The sequence below is a fragment of the Peromyscus eremicus genome, chromosome 10 (assembly GCF_949786415.1).
Source record: "Peromyscus eremicus chromosome 10, PerEre_H2_v1, whole genome shotgun sequence".
Taxonomy (NCBI): Eukaryota; Metazoa; Chordata; class Mammalia; order Rodentia; family Cricetidae; genus Peromyscus; species Peromyscus eremicus.
The window spans coordinates 56,198,434-56,224,958 of NC_081426.1; the positions used below are offsets into that span (position 1 = coordinate 56,198,434).

The window sequence follows — 26,525 nt, forward strand, 5'->3', positions numbered from 1 at the left end:
CTGAATGGCTTCAATCTTGGTGAACATTGTCAGTCAGCAATGAGCCATTATGACACACACTGAGCAGTTACCCATAAGTCACCATTTCCTTGATAAATGGGAAACCTAAATTAAATCCTTTGACATGACTTCAGCAGTGCCTTCTCTGGGGATTCTGGCTGTACTGATAACAGCTCCCCACTCGTTACAAACGCCCCCAACTGTCAAGATTCCCAATGACTTAGGCATTCTTTGGGGGACTCAATTACTTCAGGGAGAGAAAAGTGTCTGGGCATGTTAACTGGGGCTTTGAGTTTGCAGTGCATCATTTCTGTCAGCAGAGGGAGGAAGGTGTTGAGTACGGAACAGCCTCCACAAAAAAAAAAAAAAAAAAAAAAACCCGAGGCACCAACTGGGATCAGCAAAGGAAGAAAATAAAAGGAATAAAAGTGTGTTTTGTAAATTAGGGCTAGCCATGGGCAGAAACTGAAGTAGCCAGAGGAAGACTTCAAAAGGACCCACAGTAAACTGATGGCTAGTGGGCTGCAGCCCTCAGTGAGGTGTGGGGTGGAAGTGAGTGCACACAGCAGTGAGCACAGAGCAGATGTGAACCCCAGAGCACCTTTGCCCGCCCATGCTAGAGTACCGCACCTACACCAGGCATGGGAACCGGGTACCTGTGAGATGGTGCTGAGCTTAGAGCCAAATACACGAAGTAGTGTCTGCTTCCCAGCTGCTAGCGTAGCAGAAGCCCAAACGCATGTTAGCTGAATCTTCCAAGAATGTACCTTGTGCCGCCACTCTCTGTGGGCAGTTAATTATACATCTTCTCCTGGAGGGTATGTTTTCTAGGGAACTGTTCTCTTTCCTCAACTGCAACAAGATACGGTCCCAGGGAATTCATGAGAAACTGGCTCTTCTTCAGTTATACAGTGAGCCTAGGAGAAACACAGCTCGGAGTCCATCAGACACGAAAGCCTCTTCTGCTCCCACGGTCCTCTGCTTTGGATGTTCTTTCCCCTGGCCATGTTTCTCTCCCACCCATTCCTCTTTCTTGGCTGCTTCTTCCCATCTTCGCCTGCTGGATCCTGCTCATTCTTAGGGCTCTTCCGATCTAATCTCAGATCTCTCTCCCCTGCTATCTGACTACAACTATACGTGCCACTTGTAGCTCTCAAACCTTGAAGACCACCCCCCTCTTAAGTTGGCCCTGGCTATGTTCTGTGCCATGAATTCCCACCCCTTCCTCTTCACAGGAATACTTTCTTACCATTCCTCTGCCTTCCACTTTTTAGAGGCACATACTTCAGGACCTAAAGTCAACCCCACATGTCCTTTTAAAGTCACATTATTTTAGCTCTCTACATAGTGTGTGCCACTATCAGATATTTTTCTCGTTTTCTTATAGATTGGCTTTCTTATCTCTTTCCAACTAGATTCTAAGTTCCACAGTAAGAAGCCCTTGCCTATCCTCATGGTGGCTTTACATCCCTCATCCTAGGATGGTGCCTGTTGTCAGGAAGACGCAATAGAAACTTCAGGCATAAATGTGAATGGAAAAAGAGGAAGTGTAAACTTCACCACCTTAAGAAAAACTTCTCAGCTCACCCCGACCCTGACAAAACATGCCACATATCCTCCCTGCAATCTTCTAAAACCCTGTGTGCTGTGGGATAATGCTGTCGTACACTGGTTTAATAAAACACTGATTGACCAGTAGCCAGGCAGGAAGTATAGCCGGGGCCAGCAGACTAAAGGAATGCTGGGAAGAGGAAGAGCAGACTCAGGAGTCGCCGGCCAGACACAGAGGAAGCAAGATGTGAAGGCAGAACTGAGAAAAGTTACTAAGCCACGTGGCTAAACATAGATAAGAATTATGGGCTAATTTAAGTACAAGAGCTAGTCAGTAATAAGCCTGAGCAAATGGCCAAGCAGTTATAATTAATATTAAGCCTCTGTGTGATTACTTTATAAAAGACTGCAGGACTGTGGGTGAGAGATTTGTCCTGACTGCAGGCCAAGTGGAACACAGAAAAACTTCCAGCTACACCTGTGCATAATAATCATGCATTGAATTCATTCAAAAGGAGTATATTGAACACTGTCCATGCACTGGTTGACCTTCTAAGTGCTAGAAATACAGAGACAGAGCAAACAATCCTCCCTCCATAGAAGGGCCAATATTGGTGAGGGAGGCAGGTGATTAGCAAATTCCAGGGGTAATAAATGCATCTTACTGAATTAAAGCTGTATGAAAAAAAATGAAGATGGCTTAGGGGACTTAGAGAAGGCCAGGTGGCCAGGAAGGACTTGGTGACAAGATGATATTTAAGCAAATATCTGCAGATAGTGACAGAGAAAATCATGCAGATGTCTGGAGGAGGAGTCCAGACATAGGGAACAAGAAACGAGGCCTCAAAAGGGATAGGGAATGTTTAGACTAGTCTATGAACAGTAAAGAGGATACGTGTGCCTGGAGTGGACTAATTCGAGAAGACATCAAAGTCAGATCATGGATGCTATGGGGCATGATCAAGGACTTGGAATTTTACTGCGGGAGTAAGAAAGGAAAGGTTCAGAGAAATGCCTCAGTGGGTAAAGGCACTTACCATCAAGGCTGGCAACTTGAGTTCGATCCCCAGAAAGCGCATGGTACAGGGAAAGGAATGGCTCCCACAAGGAGTCCTCTCACTGCCACCCGTGCACGTGGCATGTGTGTGCCCACATCCAAACATGCAAGCACATATATGAAGTGTAAATGACGACAGTAAAGGCAGCTGCGATGTGAGTTACTGTGAAGAGCTTTGCTCAGAGGTAAAGAGGATGGCAAAGGGAGATGGGGAAGAAGGAAGAAGGTAACACAAACAGCAATCACGGCAGGACCCACAGTAGCAGCAGAGAGAACAAGACTGCAGCCACTTAGATCAGTTCCTTCCATGGCTAGAAGGGCACCCAGCTTCCCCATGCTCAGGCAGGTAGCTCACCATAGTAAGCAATGGAGTAAAATCTTTGCTGCGATAGATTGATAGACCACGGGACTATGCTTTAAACAAGACAGAGGAAGATGGTAAGAATCTTCTATTTCTCTCCATGCCTTTTATCTGTCAGCCTATGGGGCAAGGTATTAGTTTTTTCATCTAAACTGAGATGTCTAACGTAAACGTAAAGTGTGTATCTAAACAGCCAGCTCATTGGATCTGTCAGCATTTGAGCGGTGCCATAAGCTACTGAAAACAGGGTGGATGCAACTGGAGAGAGGTGAACAGGGAGAAATACAGGCATGCTGGGACAAAAGTAAGTGCTGGGGACTCATGCTTCTGCAGGTGGACACTGCCTGTTCTCACTGTCACATCTCTCCACTCCCTCTGCTCCAACCCTGGTGTAACTCAGGAGTAAACAGCAAGCACCCTCTCAGGTCGCTTTTCTCCTTACCCTGAAGAGGTCAGAGGTCTTTGAGGAAGAGACTCACTCTTACTTGTTCTTTTGAGGTTTGCAGGATCTGTTCGACATGAATGGTGTTATCAGAAGTGCATGCCACAGAGCTACATGGTCATTCTCCTTGAGTGTATCTACGCACCGTCTGTACCTCTGTAAATGCCGTATTATTAACTCCTTTTTGCTTAAAGTTTTCAATGAACCTGTGGGGGTTCTCTCTTTAAATGGGCCCATCTCTCTCTTCAACTTCATCTCCCCTGCTTTCCAGTGAAGCAATCTCTTATGACTCCAAAACATTCCTCCCTGCTACTCTCTGAACTCATTTAAAGAATCCCACACCTCCCAGGCCTACTGAGCCAAAAATGAATCTGGCTATGTCAGGATCTCTGGAGGAGGTTTTTAATGGACCTGGGCACTGAGGGCAGTAAAAGGCAGGTTTCATGTGAATCCAGCCACTTAGCTTAGGATCACTCCTGAAGAATGTCTTCTGAAAGCCAATTTATTAGTGAACATCTGGTATTTCTCTTTCTTCACTGTAACAGCTGAAGTTCATAAACCACTGTTTCCAGTATGTCTACCATCCAGTACATGCCAAAGACTTGCCAAGTCTACCTCCTTAAATATTTCTCCAATCATGCTCCTTTGTTCAAGTCTGTGTGATTGACATCTTGAAATCTCCATAGCTACCAGGTTTGCCTCCAGCTCTTCCACCTATCTACCCACCTTACCCGCTTAATTAACATTCCACAGAGTCGCTACAGTGGTCACTCTGAAATGTAAATCTGACTCTTTCCCCTACAAGATACACACTACACTTCTTAGCAGGATGTTCAAGGTTTTTCCTCGCGTCCTGCCCACCCTGAAGCTTTGTCAGTCAGTTTTCCCCACTGACGGCCTATCCAGGCCTTTCTAAATTACATTCACTTCCCCAGACTCCTCCCAGAACATTCATACCTGCTATTCCTTCTGACTGCGTGCTCTGAAATTACCCCCTAGGAAAATGAGTAGAAAATGTGGATTGATTGATTGACAGTGTGCGTGTGCGTGTGTGTGTGTGTGTGTGTGTGTGTGTGTGTGTGTGTGTGTATGCGCGCGTGTGCACATGCGCACGTGCTCACATGTGCATGTGTGTACAATGCATATGTGTCAGAGGGTTGGCTACAATGCAGAGGCCAGAGAAGGACACTGAGTATCATACCTTCTTCTATTTCTCTCCATGTTACTTTTTGATATAGGGACTCTCATTGTCCTGATTAGCTTTTTGTCAACTTGAAAAAAGCTAGAGTTTGAGAAGGGAGAATCTCAACTGAAAAGATGCGCCCACCAGACTGATCCATAGGCAAGCCTGTGCGGCATTTTTGTTGATTGATAATGGATGTGTGAGGGCACAGACCACTGTGGGTGGTACCACACCTTCGTCAGGCAGGCCTGAGCTGTATAAGAAAGCAGACTGAGCAAGCCATGAGGAGAAAGTCAGCAAATAGCACTCCTGTATGGTCTCTGCTTCAGCTCCTGCCTCCAAATTCCTGCCCTGCATAAATTCCTGCCCTGCATAAGCTCCTGCCCTGATTCTCTTAGTGATAGACTTTATGTGGAAGTGTAAGTTGAAATAAACTCTTTCCTCCCCGTGTTATTTTGACCATGGTGTTTTAGCCCAACAATAGAAACCCTAATTAAGACACTCATTGAACCCAAAGCTCACCATCTCAGCTAGCCTGCCTGGCCAGCAAGCTCCCATGATACATCTGTCTTCACCCTACAATGGTCAAATTACAGGCATGCATGGTTGGCTCTCAGTCGGGTGCTGGGTACAAGAACTCAGGTCCTCTTGCTTTCACAGCAAGTGCTCTTAGCCACTCTCCAACCCAAGATCTATTCTTTAAGAAACAGAGAAAGCTCTTTTTTAGGGGTGTATAGTGCCTTGTACCTGACTTTTAATAGAATGTCACACATGAAACTTCAATCACTTTTGTAATTCCCCTCCTCCACTAGGTGGGAGCTCTCAGAAGCCAGCAACTGTGTTACTGGACCTTCATATTATCAACATCTCTTACAATATCTGGCTTATAAGGACTGTATAATAAATGCTGGTCGACTGAACTGAATATGTTGAGAAAAGGGTGAGACACAGAAATGGAGAATCTCTGCAGAGGTATAGAAAACAGGAGTCACCCTGTACATTTCCTGACAATCCTGATAATGTATTTAAGGCAGATAATGTATACTTAATATTATACTTGAAGCCAATATATTCAAAACATATTATCATTGTATAAAGTCTTTATGAGATACTTTACATAATATTTTTATCCTAAGTGTTGAATCCTAGTGTATAGTTTACACCAAGGCACATCCCAATTTGGACTGGCCTCTTATCAGGGGTTGGACAGTTACATATGGACAGTAGAGCTTCCAGGCTGGGCAGTGCATCTAGATGATAATGAGCTCCTGGTGGGATATCCTGACAGGAAGAGGTCAGGCTGCCCAGTGACAGGCTTCCGGCTGACAGCAACAAAGATAGCAATTAGGTAGATGAGCAATAGATGGAATGAAGCTCATTTATACTTGATAAGGATCCAGAAAATTATAAAGAAAATAATTGTCCACCAACCAAAATAGTAATTTAAAATTTCCCAATTCTGTTTGGTCATCACATTGATAGAACGTGTCATCTGAAGTGGTTGATGTAGTTAATTCGACTTTCAAAGACACTGTTCTGTCTTGACTCAGTGACTGTGGACCATGATGCAAAAAGACTAAAACCTTAGTGAGTCAGAGGCCTACAGGATTATTGCTTGAAATTATCTCAAGTCAAAAGAGGCACCTGGTGGTCACACTAGCCCCTCTTACTTCTAAATCTTAAGTTAATATCCCCTGTCTTATGAATGCCATTGGCTACCTTTTGCACTTTTACTAAACACTGCTGCCAAAGTAGTTTTCCCCACATGCCTTTGCCATTAAGTGGACTGATATGTTCTCCCAGAAGAATATATCTCCCCATGTGCTGGCTCTAGCCTTTCTTCACTTCCTGGGACCAGCTGGCTTCCCAAGAATGCTGGGAAATCATGAGTGGAGCCATCCCCTGCCAGCAGGGAGGTCTTCCCCCCATGCCTGCTTTTTGCCTGGAGATGACATTGGGCTGGCCCTCAAAGACACAAATGGAATGATGTTCATTCCTGGTGAAGGTTCCACCCTGGTGCCCCTGGCAGCACAGGTCTAGATCTGCCTTCTTGGTGGCCCTCTTTCCTCAATCTTTATCTCTTTAACCTTCTGTCAGCACAGAACTGTTTTTTTTTTTTTTTCACAGCATCATGCAAACCACCATGCGACCGTCCATAGTTGCATGAGGACGTTTCTGTTTTGAATGTTCTGTCTTCAAAACAGAACCCATTCTTTTTCTTTACCTAGTTTTCCAACTGCTACTATTTCCCAGTCTCTAAGACATAAACCCCTTGCTCATAGTCCGTCTACTCTTCTACCCTTCTAAGCCTAGCTCCAAGCTCATCTGCTGTGGTGCTCCCAGAAGCTCATCTTCTTTCCATTTCGGAAGTCCTTGCCTGGCTTAGGCGTGAAAGTCCAACAGCTTTTTTTTCCTGACCTCTCTCTGCCTTTGTCATTTTGTTGTTCGTGTCTGGACTGTACACAGCTGCTCAGACAATCTTCCTTGAAACAAACAATACTTACCAGATGTCATTGATTCTCAGATGCAGGGCTTTGCACATTTATGACATTTGAAATTAGAGTTCAAGACACACATAAATGCTGTAGCATCTTTTAACTGACAACACATTTCTTTGTTATTGACATACATGATTCCGGAGCTGCGTGCATTGATGCTACTGTGCAGTGCACAGCCCCGACTATCTGCATCTAGATATGCACTTGTCATCCACTGCAGCTGTGTTCAAGAACTCCCATTTTTTTCCCTTCAGGATGTGAGGCCCCCTGGATGTCATCTTAGTGAGCAACGTGGAAGTCAAGGCTTGCCACAAAGGCTCCATGAATGTGTCATTCTTAACTAAGTTTTAACAAGACAGAACTAAAAGCCCTCTTTATCCTACTAAAGCAGGGGATGGAGATTTGGGCAGGAAGCCCAAACTGGTTTTAAGCAAAGTAATTAAGCAGCACTGTCTATGTACATCAAAGTTGCAGGCTGCATTAAATTTTGTGAGCCTCGAGTTAGCATGGCCTTACAGATGCTTAATGTTTTTCTTCTCTTGCTTCCACATTCTCTCACCAAAGCCTTCAGGCTCCATCAAGCCAGTCTCTTCTACATACGTTTTTCTTGGTTTTTTTTTTTTTAACTATAAAACTATTTGTTCCATATACAACATTTATTTGATGTATCTTGGTCATATTCATCTCCTACTCTCTCCAGCCCCCCTTTACCCCCAGCATATCTCCTGTATCCTCCCCAACTTCATGTCTTTTAAAATAACCCACTAAATACAATTAGTTCTACCCATATGTTCTTGTGTATGGAACCAGGCACTGAAGCGTAGGAAACTGACTACCGGCCAGCCAGAAGAATTTCCTGATCCATCCAAGACTTATTTCTCTATGTCCTACAACCAGACGCATGGTGTCTTTAGCAATAAGTGGGCAATTTGGAGCAAGAGTAGAAGCCTGTCTTATTTGGGGTGACATCTTCATGTAATAACCCATGTCTTCAGGGATCAACGTTGTTTACACTCTGGTTGGGACATCTCTGCTCAAGCTCCTTCTTTTATAGTGCTTTAATTAGCTTAAAAACTCACGGGGTTTCACACAGCTTCTTCATACATCCTTAATGTTTGTGCATCTACCCCTGCCTCTCATTTCTCTCACCTCCTGTTCCCATCTCCACTTAAAACTTTAGCTCCCAATATTCACAGATGGTCTACTAACCTCTTTTATTATAATTTTTTTTTGCTTTGGTTGCAAGAGCATAGATTCCCATGTCGTTTCTTCATGCACACTTCATTGCTGTTAACCTCTCCCCATACCCCACCACCAACGGCCTGCTCCGGAATCTCAAGACGTGCTTTGTCCCCGGAGTCACCAGCATTCCTTGCAGGCTTTGTAAATGACACAATCTGTTACGGTGCCCTTGGTCTCCACTGCACCTTGTCAACTAATCACCTTTCTCTGTTTTCTATTTATCTAATGGATGCTTCTGTCTACCGGGAAATGCACAGCTCTTCACTGAATCGCACCGCTCCACTCAGGCCAGAGGTCTAATTTGTTTAGTCACTTCACATTTCGGTGGTGTCCATCAGCGCCGAGCCAGGCCTTCCCAAGTTGATATTCCCTGGGAGTATAAATGTGTTCCATCATCCATCTCCCGTCATCGCGAGAGAGCCAGCTTATTAAAGAGAAAATAAATAAGGATGGCAACAGGCAAGGGGAGAAGGAGGGTGTGTGCATGACCTTCAGTGTCTAGATTTAATCACAGTTTCTGCAGCACACAGTGGCTCCTCTGCATGGTCAAGCCTGACTTCTTATACAATATTATTACTGCTCATTTTTGTTTGTGCTCAGGGGCAATCTTGATATTTCTCCTAAACATAGAGTGGTGGCATTGTGGGAGATTCAGAAGAGCAGTTATTCCTTGCTAAGCATTAATTTCTATTAAACTGTGACTGACTCATTTATCCCCAGCAGTGGAAATCCCCCAAGAGAATTTGTCCTTCGGTAAGCAGAATGAGAAATAGTCCCCAATTTTCAGATGACATTTCAGTATCTCAATGGAATACACTCACCACAAAGCCTTCTGTAAATCCTAAACAGGTAGTCGCCATGTTTTCCATTGTTACTTTTTCTATATTTGCAGGAGGACACTTTAACAAACACTCAAAGAGTAAAAGGATAACTTGTATGAAAGGTTCACTTTGTCGATAACTAGGTAGAGACCACTGAGAAGCAGCTAACTCCACTTGGCTTACCTACAGAGTAAAGCATTGCTTCTACCTGATCCTTACGCTCTTCTGACCCCCCAAAGTTTATGTCATGATCTTAGTATCTGTACACAAGCAGGCTACCGCACAGACTTGTGTCTTTACATCACTGTCATGTGTATTAAAAAGTCCATTCAACCTCCAACCCTCTTTAGAGAAGAAGCTATGTAGCTGTCCTTTAAAGCCAAACACGCACACACACACACAATATATATATATGTGTATATATATATATATATATATATATATATATATATATATATATATCTGTATATTACCTCCTCGCAAATGTCTACTCTTGATCTCATGAATCAGGCTTGTTGGGGGGTCCTCAGAGCCCTATCCTCATACCTTTGGATACTTACTCTGATGATTAATATTGTCAACTTGAAAGAATCTAAAATCCCATAGGAGACAAATTCCCTAGGCATGCTTGTGAGGGATCTAGATTGGGTTAATTAACATGGAAAGATCTACTGTAACTGTGGGTGAACCCATTCTCTAGGCTACATTCCTGGACTACATAAAAAGGAGAAAAGCCTGCTGGGCACCAGCATTCATCTCTTCTTGCTAACTATGCATGCAATGTGAGCAGCTGTCTCAAGCTCCTGCGGTGATGGATTTCCCCCTGAATTGCAAGCAAAACTAAACCCTTCCTTCCTCCCTTCACTTGCTTCAGTCAGTTCTTCTGTCACAGCCACAAGACAAGTAACTAAGACCTTTAGTGAGCCCACACTGCCTCAGGAAGAGTGATGAGTATAGCAGTGCCAGTGTCGAACAGTGTCTGACCCAACGTCGCTGAATCTCACAGGGCATGTAGTCATGAGCTGGCACTGACCCATGTGAGACTGCCAGGGAGATTCAGGTGCTATGGGCATGCATCATAGGGGAAAGAGGCCAGTGCCTACTGTCTAGAATTATCAGAAAGGCCTGCCTATGTCAAATCCTAAAAGATGGATAGATGAGGAAGATAGAAAAATACTACAGAAAGAAGAAACACATTCTCATGGGCAAATTTGGAGAATTACACAGAGTTTATTACTTATCATGGACTCACCCTGTATGCTGTGCATTAATTTGCTTAATCCTTGCTAAGAGCCTGGACATAAATTCCATATTTCTTATATTTGGGTGAAGAAACCTAGAAATATGGACATAAATAACGACTGATGACCTGCTATAAATAAGAAGCGGAGTCAAGATTTAAACCAGTCGGGCCATGCTCTCTCTCCCTGTGCCCAGCAACCTCTCCCACCCTAACACTCATAGGAACTTGTGTATAAACCTACCTAAGTATACATGGAGTAGTTTGCCAAACATGTTAAGAGCCCCAGCTCAAATCCTATCTCCAACCCTTGCTACCTCTCTGACTCAACAAGTTTCTTAACTAATCTGTCTTTCCACTTTTCCTCTCCGAAGCAGGAAGCCGTTCTGTGCTGTGTGTGGTAACTACAGTTTGGATAAAAAATGCTGTGCTTTGATTTGTGTGCTTGAAAACTCGGCCTGTAGTCAGTGGGACTGCTTGAGGGAGGGTGTGGAACCTTTAGGAAGAAGAGCCTACATGGTAGATGTCTGCCACTAGCAATAGACTTTGAGAGCTATAGCATGTTACTCTCAGCCCCCTCCCCCAACCCACCCCCCTCTGTCTCTCACTGCCATTTAAGAAGCCACTGCAAGATCCTGCAGCCATAGGCTGACCCAATCCAATGTCTTCCCCACTACTGTGTCCCCTAGTCTGTGAGCCAAAGTAAACTTCCTCTCCTTTAAGCTGTTTCTGCCGGGTATTCTGTGACACTGACAAGAAAAACAGCCAATCAATGGCCGAGTCATGTGATTTTGATCCTCAAAAATTCATCTGCCTGTAGAATGGTCAGTGGGCTAGAGGGCGTGGTGGTGCAGAGGCAGGGAGAGAGCTTCGGGAGCTGCAGTGGTAAGGCAGGTGTTTGTACAGTCAGGCAGAGTCTATGGAAACCCCAATGGTGAGCAGGAACACAGCCAACTTTGGGTTTTCCTTTGGGGTATGTCGGTGTGATCCAATATCCTGCCATTTGAAGGAGACTAGTTCCTCCTTGCAACCAGCCTAACTTAGACACAGCACACATGCTTAAGAGCTCCCATTTTGTTCCTTCTCTAGCCCAAGAAAAGTCAAGTCTCTTGGCTGTTACCAGGTCCAAAGAGCTCTCACAGTTGTGGGCTTCTCAAGAGCTTAGGCAGAGTTCTTCTTAACACACACACTTACTAAAGCTGTCCGGAGGCTCCGCCCCTCAGGATGTGAGTGGTCTCTTTTGCCAAGAAGTTTTGATAGAAGTAGCCTCCACCCTCACATTGGTGAACTCTTTCTTTCTGGTAGTCACAGACACAGCCAATGGTGGGTAATAAGCTTAAATTTTGGAGCCTGCTTTTTTATAATCACCCATTTTTATCATTATAATATATGACCCTTAGTCACTTACCTCATGACCAAGAACATAATTGCATGTGGTGAAAAGTAAGTTTTCTCCATAGTTCTAGGAAGAGCAAAGCCATTGCTGGTAACCACCTCACATTGTCTTACAGCCACTGCAGCTACAAGTCATTCTACACAGAGAATTATTATGTAACTCATAACCCACCATCAACCCATCAAAACTCTCTTCTGCCTATTCTCCTCTGTGAAATAAGTACTCTGGAAATGGGACGTAACACGAAGCCAGCTCCAAACCATGTTGCCTCCCGCACTGTGGCTCTCCTAACATGGTAATGCTGGTCCCATTCAAACTTCTCACACCTGCTTTGTCTTCTTTTGAATACTTGAGTTGTGGCAAATGTTAATGCTTTTAAGAATAGATTTGTGTGTGTGTGTGTGTGTGTGTGTGTGTGTGTGTGTGCAGAGATCTTTTTAAGATGCTAACTTTTTAGTTAATATGGAATAATGGGTCTCATCATGCCATTTTCAAACGTATTTGCTCATATTTACCTTGTCATAACTCTCACTCTCATCTTCCTCCTACTTCCTCTCTTCAAATATTTCTGTTCCCATATCTCTCTCAGACACACAAACACACTTAGCAATATATATTGCTGAATCTAGATTCTACATGAGATAAAATATGCTATCTTCTCTTCATACCATTACTCTCTCTTGTTCCCCCTCCATTTCAACTCCCTCCACCTTGTGAGTTCATAAGATGACAAGTAGATAGATAGATAGATAGATAGATAGATAGATAGATAGATAGATAGATAGACAGATAGATAGATAGATAGATAGACGGACGGATGGATACATAGATAAATGATAGATAGATAGATAGATAGATAGATAGATAGATAGATAGATAGATAGATAGATGATGGATGGATGGATGGACAGATGGATACATAGATAAATGATAAATAAACAGATAGATAGATAGATAGATAGATAGATAAATGATAGATAGAGATAGAGAGATAGATTCTTCATCTCTCTATCTCTATATTTTTCATTTCTATGAAAAGAAACATAGAAACATGCAATAGTCAGCTTTGTGAGTCTGGCTTATTTCATTTAACATCACGATCTCTGGTTCCATTTTCCTAAAAATGACATAATTTCATCCTTTATAGAGGAATAAAACTATGTTATGTATGTATACCACATTTTCTTTGTTTGTTCTTCTGAGAATGAGAATCCCAGGCTGTTTCCCTATCTTGGCTGTAGTGGATAATGCAGCAGTAAACATGCATGGCTAAGTATTGCTGTGGTGCACCTGCCCAGCTTCCTTCAGTTGTATTCCCGTGACTGGTATAGCTGGATCATGTGCTAGTTCTGTCTTTCAGTTTTTGAGGAACCACCATACTGATTTCCAAGGTGGCTGTACAAGATTTAATTCCCAAAGACAGTGCACACAGATCTCCCTTTCTACACACCCTCACTTCCATGTGCCATTAGTTTCTTTGCCGTTCTGACTAAAGTGAGACAGAACTTCAATGTAGTTTTCCTTTACATTTCCCTGAGGTCTAGAAGGGCTGAGCACTTTCCCTAGTTTACTGGTCATTTGCATTTCTCCTTCTGAGACTGTCTATTCCCTTGAATTACTCAGTCATTGGTAGAGTGATCTGGGGAGTCTGGTCTTTAGTTTCTTAGTTCTTTCCAGGTTCAGGCACTGTCCCCTGTCTGATGTACAGTTGGCAAACATTTCCTCCCATCCCCTACACTGTTGGTTTCCTTTGCTGTGCAGAAGGTTTTTTAATTTCATGTGCTCCCATTTGCCAATTGCTGTAATTATTTCCTGAGCTCTTGGAGTCCTTAAAAAGAGATCCCTAGCCGGGCGGTGGTGGCACACGCCTTTAATCCCAGCACTCGGGAGGCAGAGCCAGGCGGATCTCTGTGAGTTCAAGGCCAGCCTGGGCTACCAAGTGAGTTCCAGGAAAGGCGCAAAGCTACACAGAGAAACCCTGTCTCGAAAAACCAAAAAAAAAAAAAAAATCCCTAAAAACTGTGTTTGCGTGTAAAGGCCAAGAAAGCTAGAGACATCCAATTTTAAAATCCAAACTAATTACAATGTAATAAGATTGCTTTTAAGTGTAAAATGACATCATTCCCAAGGAGGAAATGCCTGAAGCAATACAGAGCCACTAGATGAGTGGGGAGCCTCCTCCTATGACAAACAGCAACAGTTTTCCTTCAGTTTGGAATTTGTTTTAAAAATAATATAGGAATGGGAGACATGGCTCAGTGGGTCAGTGCAGGCATGAGGACCTGAGTTCAGATCCCAGCACCCACATTAAAAGCTGAGTGTAGCTACAAGCATGTCTATAATTCCAGTGCTGTAGTGGGCAGAGGCAGGAAAAGAAGCAAGGCTTACCGGCTGCCAGCCACCAGCCAGCTTAACCTCCCAATTCAGTGAGTGACCCTGTCTCAAGGGAACAAGCCAGGAGGAGTCCTCCACCGGTCTCCAGCCATGCACAGGTATGCACACCCACACATACTAACTCACACACACGCACACACAACACCATATACAAACAATATCAGTCACGTAATCTCTGACTTTTGTGTTTTATATCCAGATAACGCTCTATAATGTGGAGAGTTTTGTCAAGAAAACATTTTGGTGAACATTTTCTCAAAGGCTCTTTGCAAGTGACTGATAGTGTTAGGGCACTGTAAATTCAAATTTGATTGTTCTCCTTTGGAAGGTGGATGGCAGTTGAAACATCAGGTTACTCACTGTTTCTTACAAGTTGTTTGATAGTTTTGTAATGCTAATGTTTAAATTAATTTCGTCTTATTGCTGGGGAGGATTTTTAAGAGCTTTCTTGGCTGATTATTTTGTTTTCAGGTCAATTGAGTGTATTATAATTAGCAAGATAAATCAGCCTCCCTAAGAATTTTAAAAGCCAAATGAGATGGTTTTAAGTTAAAAAAAAATAAAATAAAATAAAAGTCGAATGACTTCTTTAAGTTTTCTACTTCAGTGATTCAATAAATAAAGGTACATAAACGTGCTGTTGACAAGGCAGTAGTGCAGCCAGTGCATTATGGGGGCTGCAGCACCTGGGCATTAAGCTCAAAGCTCAACTTAATTTTTTTAAGTGTATAATAAATCTTGTCTTGCTGAGCACTTTAGCTCCAAGTGGTTTTTCCCAGTTATTGATCATGTAGATAGATGGCAGATCTGTTTGCCCAAAGTGGAGTTTTGCATTGCATAAGCTCAATGTTTTCATGTATTTATTCCCACCCACCCCCATCTTCGAGGTTGCTTGATTTTATCTTTTGTTCATCAGTTAACGCCTATAAAGACGTATGGGAAAGCACAGTTTAATGGAGAAAAATTGGAGGCAGGAGAATATTTCAACAAAGCTACTGAAGTGAGAAGGCAGGCAGCTTGTGAAGGCCTAAAAGAGGGTACCAGTGAGCAGACCGTCAGGATAATAAATGCGAACACTGTGACAAAGACAAGGTGACACCTAAGTCATGGAATGCTCTACCTTCTACAAGGCATGAGACAATGAAAGGAAGACCCCTGTTGGACATTTTTATCCCGGCCATTTGCTCACACCTCCTTAGATCCTAATATTTATCCTTTAATATTCTGGGTGCTTGGCTTAAACATCTATTATTCTTGCACCCAACTACACTATGGCAGGGAATATAAAAACAGGAAAAAACTACAATGTAAGTAGATGCACAAAGAATCGTTTTGAAACAGCTTTATTGAGGTGCAGTCTTCAACTGTATGACTCGAATGAATGTTTTTGTATGTTCACAGCTGTGTGGCAATTAGAAAACCCAGTATTAGAACATTTATGTCACTCCAAACAAAACCCTGTGCCTATGATATAGGCCCACCTCTTCCCCCTCCCCACTGACCCTAGGGAACCACTCTTTTACATCCTATCTGTATATGCCAACTGTTCACATAAATGGGATCATGTAAACTGGAGCCAGTATAACTGGCCTCTTTCCGTTAACGTTTTCAAAGTTCACCTGCACTGTAGCCTCTAACCATATCTCATTGCTCCACTTGCTGCCCAACGATCATGTGGTAGAATGCCGGTTGTCTCTGCATTCTGGCTGCTGTAAAGAATGAATGATCCTAAAAACATCCAAGCATGAGTTCTCATGTGCACACATGTGGCCGCTATTCTTGGTTTGTTTCTCTGGATAGTGGGTCATGTGTTAACTCTGTTTGACTACTTCAGTAGTTGCTAGACCTTCACCGTGTCTAAGCCACTGTGTTTCCACCCAGAATGCACAGAGATTCCAGCCTCTCCTCATCTTCAGTCTTTTTGGTTACAGACACCCTACTAGATACATAATTGTGATCTTCTCTTGGATTTGACTTATGCTTCCCTGATAATAAATAATACCGAATATCTCTTTGTAATTGTCAGAAATGCATATATATTCTTTGGAGAAGCATCTACTCAGAATTTCTGCCCACATTTAATTATTGTTTTTCTATTGTTGTAGAGCCATCAACATTCTTTATATATTCTTGATATTCTGATTTATGATTTTCTTCTTTTGTGAGGTTATTATTTTTATTTCTTTGTTGTCTGTTGCTGTTTTCATTGGTGTGTAGTTATCATACACAGTACTGAGTTTTCCTAAGGATATTGTCACACAACCACATAATGTATCTGAACATATTGTCCCATATGCTCCCATCCTCCCCCTTTGTCCTCCCATCAGTAATTCCCACTCCCTAGATAGTTTTGCACATCATATATACATGTGTGCTGTGGGATGTCTTGTATGCTGTAAAAATATGTTGCTATGATTGATGGATAAATAAACGCTGATTGGCCAGTAGCCAGGCAGGAAGTATAGGATAGGCAGGACAAACAGAGAAGAGAGGCTGGGAGGTGGAAGCCTAAGGGAGACACCAGCCTGCCATCCAGAGAGCAACATGTAAAGGCAACAGGTAAAGCCACAGAACATGTGGCGACATATAGATTAACAGAAATGGGCTGAGTTACAGTGTAAGAGCTAGACAATGGTAAGCCTGAGCTAATGGCCAAGCAGTTCAATTAATATGAGCTTCTGAGAGATTATTTTATAAGCAGCTGTGGGGTCCATGGGGCTGGGCAGGACTGGAGAAAATATAAAAATAATCAAGTGGTCAGCCAGATGGCTCAGCAGGTAAAGGCATTTGCTGGACAAGTTTGGCAACACGTATTTGATCTCTGAAGTCCACATAGAAGTGGCAGGAGAGAAGAGACTCCACAAATGTGTCCTTGAATCTCCACACAAATACCATGGCATGCCCATGCCCATAGCCACCTTCTCATTTTAGCAGATTCCTCAGTATTTCATTAAACAAAAGTATGTCATGTGTATGCATTTTGTTTCTTTTCTAATTATCCTGGTAGATGCTCCAGTACAGTACTGAATAGAAGTGGTAAGTGTGGACATCTTCTCTTCTTTTTCATCACAAGAGGAAAACTTTCAGTTTTTCTCCATTAAGTACAATGTTGACTGTGGGGTTTTCACAAATGTGTTTTACCTAGTTGAGAAAGTCTGTTTCTGTTTTTACTGTTTTAGGTATTTTATCATGAAATGTACTTCAATTGCATCATTTTTTTCTCTGTCTATTGAGATGATCATTTTATTGAGATGATCATGTCCTTTATGCTGTTAATGTATTGCATTAGCCAGTTTGTCTAACATTTTAACCAACCTTGGGTTCCAAACAAACCTTACGTGGTTGTCTTGTATAACCACATTTCTATGCGACTAGGTTGGACTTTCTAATATTGTTTGTTGAGGATTTTTGCCTTTAGTCAGAAAAATATCAATCTATAATTTCCTTAGGATTTTCTGTCTGGTTTTTGTACTTGAGTCATACTGTACTTAGAAAGGGCCCCCTCTCCTTCATATTTTTGGAAATACTTGTGAAGAATTGATATTAATTCTTCTTTAAATGTTTGACAGACATTACCAGCATATCCATCTGGAGCTGGGCATTTCCTTTCAGCAATATTTAAAGCATTATTTACTATTTGATCCTTTTTAATTAATTAAATTTATTCATTTATTTTACATCCTAACCATAGTGTCCCATCCCTCCTCTCCTCTCATCCCCTCCCCCCACCTCCCCTCTGCCACCCCCAGAATCCTTTCCTCCTCTGTTTCTGTTCAGAAAGAGGCAGGCCTCCCATGAATATCAACAAAGCATGACATATCAAGTTGGGGTAGGACTAAGCTCCTCCCCTCATATTAAGTCTTGCTAAGGCAACCCAGTATGAGGAATAGGTTCCCAAAAGCCTGCCCAAGTGTCAGAGACAGGCCCTGCTTCCACTGTTAGGAGTCTCACAGATAGATCAAGCTACACAAGTGTCACACCTATGTAGAGGACCTAGATCAGTCCCATGCAGGCTCCTTAGCTGTCAGTCCAGTATCTGTGAGTTCCTATGAGCCCAGGTTAGCTGTTTCTGTGGGTTCCCTTGTGATAATCGTGAGTGCCCCACCCCAGCTTGTACAATCCTTCCTTTCTCTCTTCAACAGGATTCCCGGAGCTCTGCCCAGTGCTTGGCTGTGGATCTCTGCATCTGCTTCCATCCGTTACTGGACGAAAGCTCTCTGATGACAATTAGGGTAGTCACCAATCTGATTATAGGAGATGGCCAGTTCAGGCACCCTCTCCACTATTGCTACGAGTCTTAGCTGCGGTCATATTTGATCTCTTCTTAAAGATGCTTGTGCATTGTATATTCTGTCTGAGTCAGCTCTGCTAATTTGTGTCTCCTTGGCAATTTTCTCATTTCATCTCAGTTCTAACTTAATGACGCACAGTTAGTTGTTTCTAGTACACTCCTTTGTATTTGTTATTCATCTAGGTTGGGTAATAATAACATTCCACTTCTGGCACTAGTGCTTTGAGTCTCTTTCCTTTAGCATCATTGTAATTTTCACTAAAATTTTATTCCATTAACCTTTTCAATGACGCTTTATTTTGTTGATCTCCTCCATTTTTCTGGTTCCTAACTTCCCATGATGGGCTGTTCTTCCCTCTTTCTGATTGGTTACATTGTTCATGTTTGCTCTTCTTTTTTTAGTGCTTTCAAAGGGAAACTTAGCCACTGACTGGGGAGGTGAGGGAGGGAGAAGAGTGTGGGGGGAGCTGGGGTCAGGATGCATTGTGCGAGAGAAGAATCTGTTTTCAGTCTAAAAAAGAGAAAATTTTAATGTAGTTCTTCTTAGCTACAATTTTTTTCTCGGTGCTACGTCGACTGCCTCCCGTAACCTTAGTATGCTATGTCTTCATTTCCATTGTCTGAATTTTTTATTTCCGTCGGGATTTCCTCCTTGACCTGTGTGCCATTTAAAAGTACTGTCCTTCTCATGCGCCACCAATTTAGGGAGCTTTCTTACTAGTTATGTTATAGCATGTGCATCTCTACAGGGTCTGTCGTCCACTGTGACGTTGTCCTGTAGTGAATGACTTCATGTCCCGCCATCATCACATGGTCTATGTGTAATTGTTACGTTGTACATGGCACGATCAGGAGTATCATCCACACAGCAATGAATTTGAGTGCTTTTGATGCTTGATTGACTGATGGCTAAAAAGGCCCTGTCTTAGAGGCTGAGAGTTGACTCAACAACTGAGAGCACTCGTTGCTCTTGCAGAGGACCTGAGTTCAGTTTCCAGCACCCACACTGGCAGCTCACAAGCATCTGTTAGCTCCAATCCTTGGGAATCCAACACCCTCTTCTGACCTCAGTGGGCACCAGACATGCCTGTGGTACACCAACATACATTCAAGCAGAACACTCACACACAAAATAATAAACTTTAAAAGTAAATCAAAACCATTTTTAAAATTTCCTGTTTTGACATTTATATTATTTTATTTTATATATATTTATATGTAACAGTTTTTCATATTGTAACAGGTTTTTTGGCAACGGAAACTGATGTCTAAAAAAAGAGGAACTTTCTAAATCACACAGAAGGAATATGATCAAATTACTTATCAGTGACTGACTTTACAGCCCAGTCTGTCCTGTTTTCTTGACAGATGAATTCCGTGCCCTCCTGAAACTCAGTAACATACAGAACTGTTCTCTGGAATTTGGTGATGGGGCATGCTGTTTCTCCACTGCCCAGCCTAAGAGTCAGCAGCTGCAAGGAGCCAGAGAGCCCTTGAGAAACTGAACTTTACATCTTCATTTATTTGTCTTTAATTTCCAATACCCCCGGCTAGAGATTCTCCAATTGGTCAGTCGAGTTATCACCTCATTGCCAGCTATCCCCCGCTAACACTGCGTGGTTAAACCTTACAATGTAGTGTAAGTAGAAGAGTTCCCCAAGTCAGCACGGAAGTTTCAGATATGCTAGAGGTTCTGGAATAAACTATGGGAATTTCCTTTAAGATTTATTGTCTGTATGTCTTTCCGTGTGAGCTTTGGAACTGGAGGTACAGGTGTTGTGGCCCATGAGTCATGGTTGCTGGAATCCTAACTCTGTGGTCCTCTAACAGCAAGCATTCACCACCAATGAACCATCTCTCTGGATCACTCCCCCACCCTTTCTTCCTGGGAATGATTTTTAAAGATATTATCATGGGTCTATCAGGCCTTCTAAGTACTTAAATTCAAGAAGTCAGATCTCTAGTAGACGTCCAGGCTGTGTGGGAACTACAGCCAAGAACTGGGATGCACACATAGTTGCTGGAATCTGCCTGCATCACAGAGAACTGCCATTCTCCTGGCTGCCTCTCACCCGAGGCCAGCCAAACTACAAGGAAGGCAGGAAGTTTCTATTTCCCGATGTGAGGAACTAGAGAAGGGAAAAGCAGCGACCTTCCAAGCCTCAGGCAGGAATGGTTACATTATGCAGACAGTGCTGAGTAAAGGAAGTGAATCCCTGCTGCTCTCTGTGGATCTTTTCACAGAACTGCCTTCTGAAAGTTTTTACAGACTTACAGAATCTTCCCAGGGAGCGTTTGAAGTCGGGAAATAGAGGACCCTATTATCCTCATCTCTCAGGAAGGCACACCTTTCTGTTTTCCAATAAGGTTCTTCAGATATGTATTGATGAAAGCCAAATTGTTCACAGATAAAACAGACATAGCCACAATATCTATCCTCTGTAATAAAATGTGATATTAACAGAAGGGAGTTTTTTTAAGTTTCTTTTCCTTTTCTAAAGAAATAGCATGTTTGATGTCAGATCAGTATCTTTTCTTATATTAGCATGTACAGTAGATAATATTTTACAGTGTGATTTGTCATGAGTAATATGGTAAGTTTAATCCCAGATACATTCAGTTTTGCTGATTCAATGTAATTAAATCCTACACTCCAGAACCTCCTACATTCAGCATTTCCATTTCTCTGGGCTCATGTGATTCCTATATTAGAAAAAAATAAATTAAAAAATTACAATGCTCATTCCCAAACCATCACGGTATAAAAACGTATCGCTTTAGATAGATCTTGAAAATCGGTGTCCCCCTCTAAGGGAAAGCATGCAGTAAAGAGGAAAGTGGAAAGTCACATTAGCTTGACATTGTGAGCAAGACTGAAGCCTACAGGTAAATTTAATTTCCCTGCAAGGGAATTAAAGCTGCTTCATCCATTTGTCTGCAGGTCATAGATCTGTACTGGGGAGTTGATGAAGATGAATGGGACAGCCCCGAGCTGCAGAAGATGCGCATGAAGCTGCTGGAGGAGTGCTTGAAGACTTCTGCAGGTCCATGCTTTGTTGTGGGTATAAAAACACTAACGTTCTCTATTAAGTCGTAAGAATGTGAGAATAGTATGTGCTGATTTGTGGGGGTTAGGTTGTTTTTTCAGTGCCAAGGGAAAGACTTCTTAAATATTTATTTTAAAGAATTTTAACTGTCTCCTTACCCACGCCTGTGGGGAAAAATAAAATCTCTTCAGGTTTTCATGAGACACATTGCAAATTAACGATGGATATTTTGAAATGTTAATGGATGGAATGACTTGGAGTGGACCAATTTTCCAACTTGCAGTCATCAATGAGGATGACTGTCTCTGTCCTACAGTAACTAACATAGCTCTTTCCTCATCCAGCTATATGATGTATTCCATCAGCTTATCTTTTTATCCCCCAATATTAAATGTCTGGCATTTTTTTAAACACAATGGCGGAAACATTTGTTGTAAAGAAAACCAAATGTACTAGTCAAACCCAGTAGGAAATGGTGCTTCTTGAGAATATGTCTACAGTGATTTCCAGCCAGAGGCTCACTATAAACATCAAACATGTCAACAGGGTCTTTTCAAGAAGAACTTCACTATTAGCTAGGTGTGTTGCTCTGAAAATGGTACCTTCTTCTATGTGAGCACAGTGGAAGTGATGTAAGGGAACTGTTCTGTAGTGGGTGGTTGTGCAAAATCACTTCCACGCCTTTGTAAGAAAGCCATGTCTTGAATTCAAACCATGTCTACCCATCCGTGGGAGCTGAAACAGAGGATGTTCTGAGGAATGACCATCATGGTTGAAATGACCATGGCAGCAAGAAGGCAGATATGGTGTTGTAGAACTAGCTGAGAACTTACACATTGAGACAACAACCACAAGGAAAAAGAGAGAGCCGAATGGAATGGATGACGTTTTGAAATCTCAAAGTATAACCCCCCAAGTGACACACCTCCTCCAACAAGGCCACACCTCCTCCAGCAAGGCCACATCTCTAATCCTTCCCAAACTGTTCCAGCAACAGGGGACTAAGCAGTCAGACCTATGAGCCTATGAAGACCATTCTCATTCAAACTACCACTGCCGTATATGTATAAGAGAGTTTTTAAGTATAGTTTGCCTGTCCATTCTTACTCAGCTCCACATAGTAAGTCCTGCAGCAATGATTTCAGACCTGACTAACTGGTGAGACATTCTTCCCAAGGACAATAAATTAAATCAAGGTCTGTATGTATCATAGGCCACTCTTAGTGTTGGGCACGTGCCAGGGTATAAAGTGTGTGGCAGTGCCATTTGGGGTACCAGCTTCTCTTGATTCAACCTTTTTCAATGAGCTATGGCAATATATATTTCCTCACCCTCTTGGAGCTTGCATTCTTCTGTGGATGGAAGTGGAAAGGGGCATGCAAAATAAATAAAATAGGAAGTCAGATGATGATGAACACAATGGAGGAAATATTCAGGAAGAGGAGAGAGAATACACGAAAGGGGAGAGATTTGCTATGTGTAATGATAGGTGGCCATTAAAGGAAAATGGAGTGGATAACGGGGTGGGAAAGAACCGGGCAGATATTCTACATCAGAGCCCTCTAAGGAGTGGGTGCCCAAGCATGTCCTTGGCTTGTTCAGGGAACAGCAAGCAGGCCACTGTGCCTGGAAGAGTGGGAACAAAGGAGGATAGTGCAGGAGTGAGGAACACCTCTCAGGCCTTTGGAATTTATTTTCACATCATTATGGTCAAAGTAATTGGGAACTGTCAATTTTGGGAAGAAAATTTTACTAAAAGAAACAAATATTTCACTTTCACTCTGGGAAACAAAGGAAGTCAAAGAAAATATATTGAAGAATGGAAAGAAATGATCCTACTGGCATCTTAAGAACCATCTTGCTGTGGGTCCAGGGTGGGCCTGGGACATGCAAACCTTGGAGGGGGCTGCAGTAATACAGAGGAGAAGCATACCTGGTTTAGGGGTTTGCAGACTGATTACGAAAACAGTGACCTAAGTCTGGGGAAACATATCACCAGCTACACCATCATCGTGGTTCGAATGAGAAATGCCCCCCAAAGGCTCACTTGGCACCCTGTTGGTAGTGCTGTTTGGGGATGTTGTACAACTCTTGGGAGGTGGAGACTTGCTAGAGGAAATATGTCACTAAGAGCCATCTTTGAGGGTTCATAGCCTTAGCCTCCTTCCAGTTCACTTTCTCTGCTTCAGTGTGTGACTAAGATGTAGGTCCATAGCTGCCTGCTCCTATCACCCTGCCAACAACTCCTTGCTGCCATGACTCCCCACCAGGATAGATCTTCATCCCTCTGGAACCATAAGCCAAAATAAACTCTTTCTTCCTTAAGTTGTTCTTGGCCATGGTATTTTTCACAACAAAGTACCTAACATGGCTGTCCTCAGAGCAAATAACAGAAGCCTCTAAAGCAGGGGAGGTGTGAGAGAAATTCACACCCTGGAACAAAGCTCAGTCAAATTCCTTCATGCTCAGAAAGCTAGATTTGAGAAGCCCATGGCCATGTTCTCAACAGCTCTGTCTCAATCCAGCCTAGGAAATTCAGAAGTAACAGACATTCCGCGCCCCCTCCCCATTTCCTAACACTTTAGAATGTTGTGCCTAAACTAAAACTACTTGTAGCTGTTAGTTTCAACAAATTGCTAGTGGGAGAATGAATAATTTAAAGACTGGAAGTTCAGCAGGTTCTGAGAGCAAAAGTTGACTGACAGGACATCTTCAACAACATTCCTGGGTCTGAACCGATCATGCATCCCTCCTTCATTCTCCTGATACATATTTAAACTCACAGCAGCCGTGAGGAAGCCCTGCAGACAGGTGGAGGATTATTTACTCTAATGCTCCTGAATTATACAAGGCTGGCCTCCGTGTTTACAGGCGAGAACATCTCATAGCTTTTCCTGTTGTCACTATGGTAACTCCAGTGGTAACAACAGGCTTATGTCGCTCATAAGCTACAGTTTCTTTGCTTCATAGTTCCTTCAGATATCTCCACAAATCCTGGTGCCACTGTGGGACACAAAGCTTAACATGATAGTTCTCTGAGTGGTAAAGACTTTGTCGAGAAAATTTACCACTGTTGAATAAAGATGGTTTTGTATCTTCACAGGTACTAGCTTATGTGAAATACAGAAAAATCCAGGGCCAGGCAAAGCTTTCATTTGAAATAGCCAAGGACTGAGGAGGCCCAAGGGATAGGGGACTAAAATATCAAATGTGTTTGACTCTTTAAATTTTATGTCCCATTGACATGTAGGCTATGATTCTGATAGTAGATAGTCATTTTTATATATTTTTATTACAAAGAGAACAAGAGGCTAGAGTTGGAGGATTGAACCCAGGTCTGTTCCTGCCCTTAGAGATTAACTCAAAAGACACAGTAGAGAGCATACATCAGCGCTGAAGGAGACGGCATTCGCATAATGAGTCAAGGGGGAAACAGCCCCCAAAGCCCCAAAATTACATTTCCGCTGAGGTTCCCCTCTGGTTCAGACAGGTGAGCACAGGCCTCACTGTGTTTATTATCTCCATAAAAATGGGGAGGTAATAAGAGAAAGAATCAACTTCAAAGTTTTATGGTGAGGCTTAACTTGCTAATATTTAATGCCTGAATTCTTTGGAAAGTATAAAGCTTTACAGAGTCTATTATCAAACTCAGAGTTCATGTGTGGTGAACAATTATGTCATACTGAACATTTTTCTTTTTGAAGATGTTACTGATACACGGTATTTAGACTTTATTCCCAGGATGATTGTGTAGCTCACAAGGTCCATGGTTAATCCTTGCACCATAAAAGCAAACAAATGGAAGAAAAATTATATAGAGTAAAAGCAAGAATGGCAATGAGATTATATCAGATTAGAAGTTTCTGCACAGCAAAAGAAAGTAATAGAGAAAAGAGACTATGTACAGAATAATAGGAAAATGTTTCCCTGCTATTAATTCAATACAGGATTATCAGTCAGAACTCGATTTTAAAAATCAAGACAGTCCAAATAAAACGTTAAATGATCACAACAGATACTTCTTACGAGAAAAAAATTCACATGACTAATAAATACATGGAAATGCTCAAGACCATTAGCCACTAATGGGCACAAATCAAATCTACAGTGAAATTTCATCTTATCTCAGTTAAAATGTCTATTATCAAAAGTAAATAAATAAAATTACAAATGCTGGCATCGGCATGGAGAGGAAGGAAACTTAAATATTGTTAGTGGGAAAGTAAATAGGCCCAGCTACTAAGGAAACCGGCAAGGGAGTTCAGTTACAGGCAGCAGTGTGGAGGACTCCTAAAGAACTACAGACAGAGCTTTCATAGGTGATGTCTGCCTGAAGTGGGTTTCACACATAAAAGACTTATTAAAGTCCAATAAGATGTCTCCATTGGTAAAGCTCTTACTGCACAAGCCTGACTTCACATAGCTGTCCCCTGGCCTCCATACATGCATCATACTATGTGTGTGTCCATACGCATGTATCATATACATGTACATACAAGGGGCTAGTATTCAGTCAAAAAATGGGAACCTTGTCAGTTGCAACAAGATGAGTAAACCCGTTGGACGTTATGTCGAGGAAAATAAGCAAGATGCAGAAAAAACAAACCTCGCTCGTTTTCTTTCATATGAACAAATTTTAAAAATACAGAAAAACAGAGAAAGGAAGAGTATTTGAAGTAGAATGTGTTTACTACTGCCCTTGAAGGGGGAAAGGAGGAGACTAACATAAAAGAATAGATCAGTGTGACCATCTCACCATGTGTGCATGTATGGAAATATCAAAGCAACTTTCACTAATTCGTACTTTATAAATGTTAATTCTCATCACAAAATAGGACGCATCAAGTGGTGGCAAGATGTGTCAACAGGTAGAGGCAGTTGTCTTTAACCTGAGCGGGATTCCCAGAAGCCACATGGTGGATGGAGACAGCTGACTCCTGAAAGTTGCCCTCTGTCTTAGTTAGGGTTTCTATTGCTGTGAAGAGACACCGTGGCTGTGGCA

The 26,525-nt window shown here is 42.3% G+C and overlaps 1 protein-coding gene across 1 annotated transcript in view; it reads left to right on the forward strand.

Moving 5' to 3' along the window:
• Nwd2 (NACHT and WD repeat domain containing 2) overlaps nucleotides 1-26,525 on the forward strand; it is a 148,335-nt gene that overhangs the window by 70,383 nt on the left and 51,427 nt on the right. Inside the window, exon 3 of the mRNA XM_059274595.1 lies at nucleotides 21,418-21,534. Coding sequence (XP_059130578.1) covers nucleotides 21,418-21,534 — 117 coding nt within the window. The remainder of the gene's footprint in view (nucleotides 1-21,417; nucleotides 21,535-26,525) is intronic.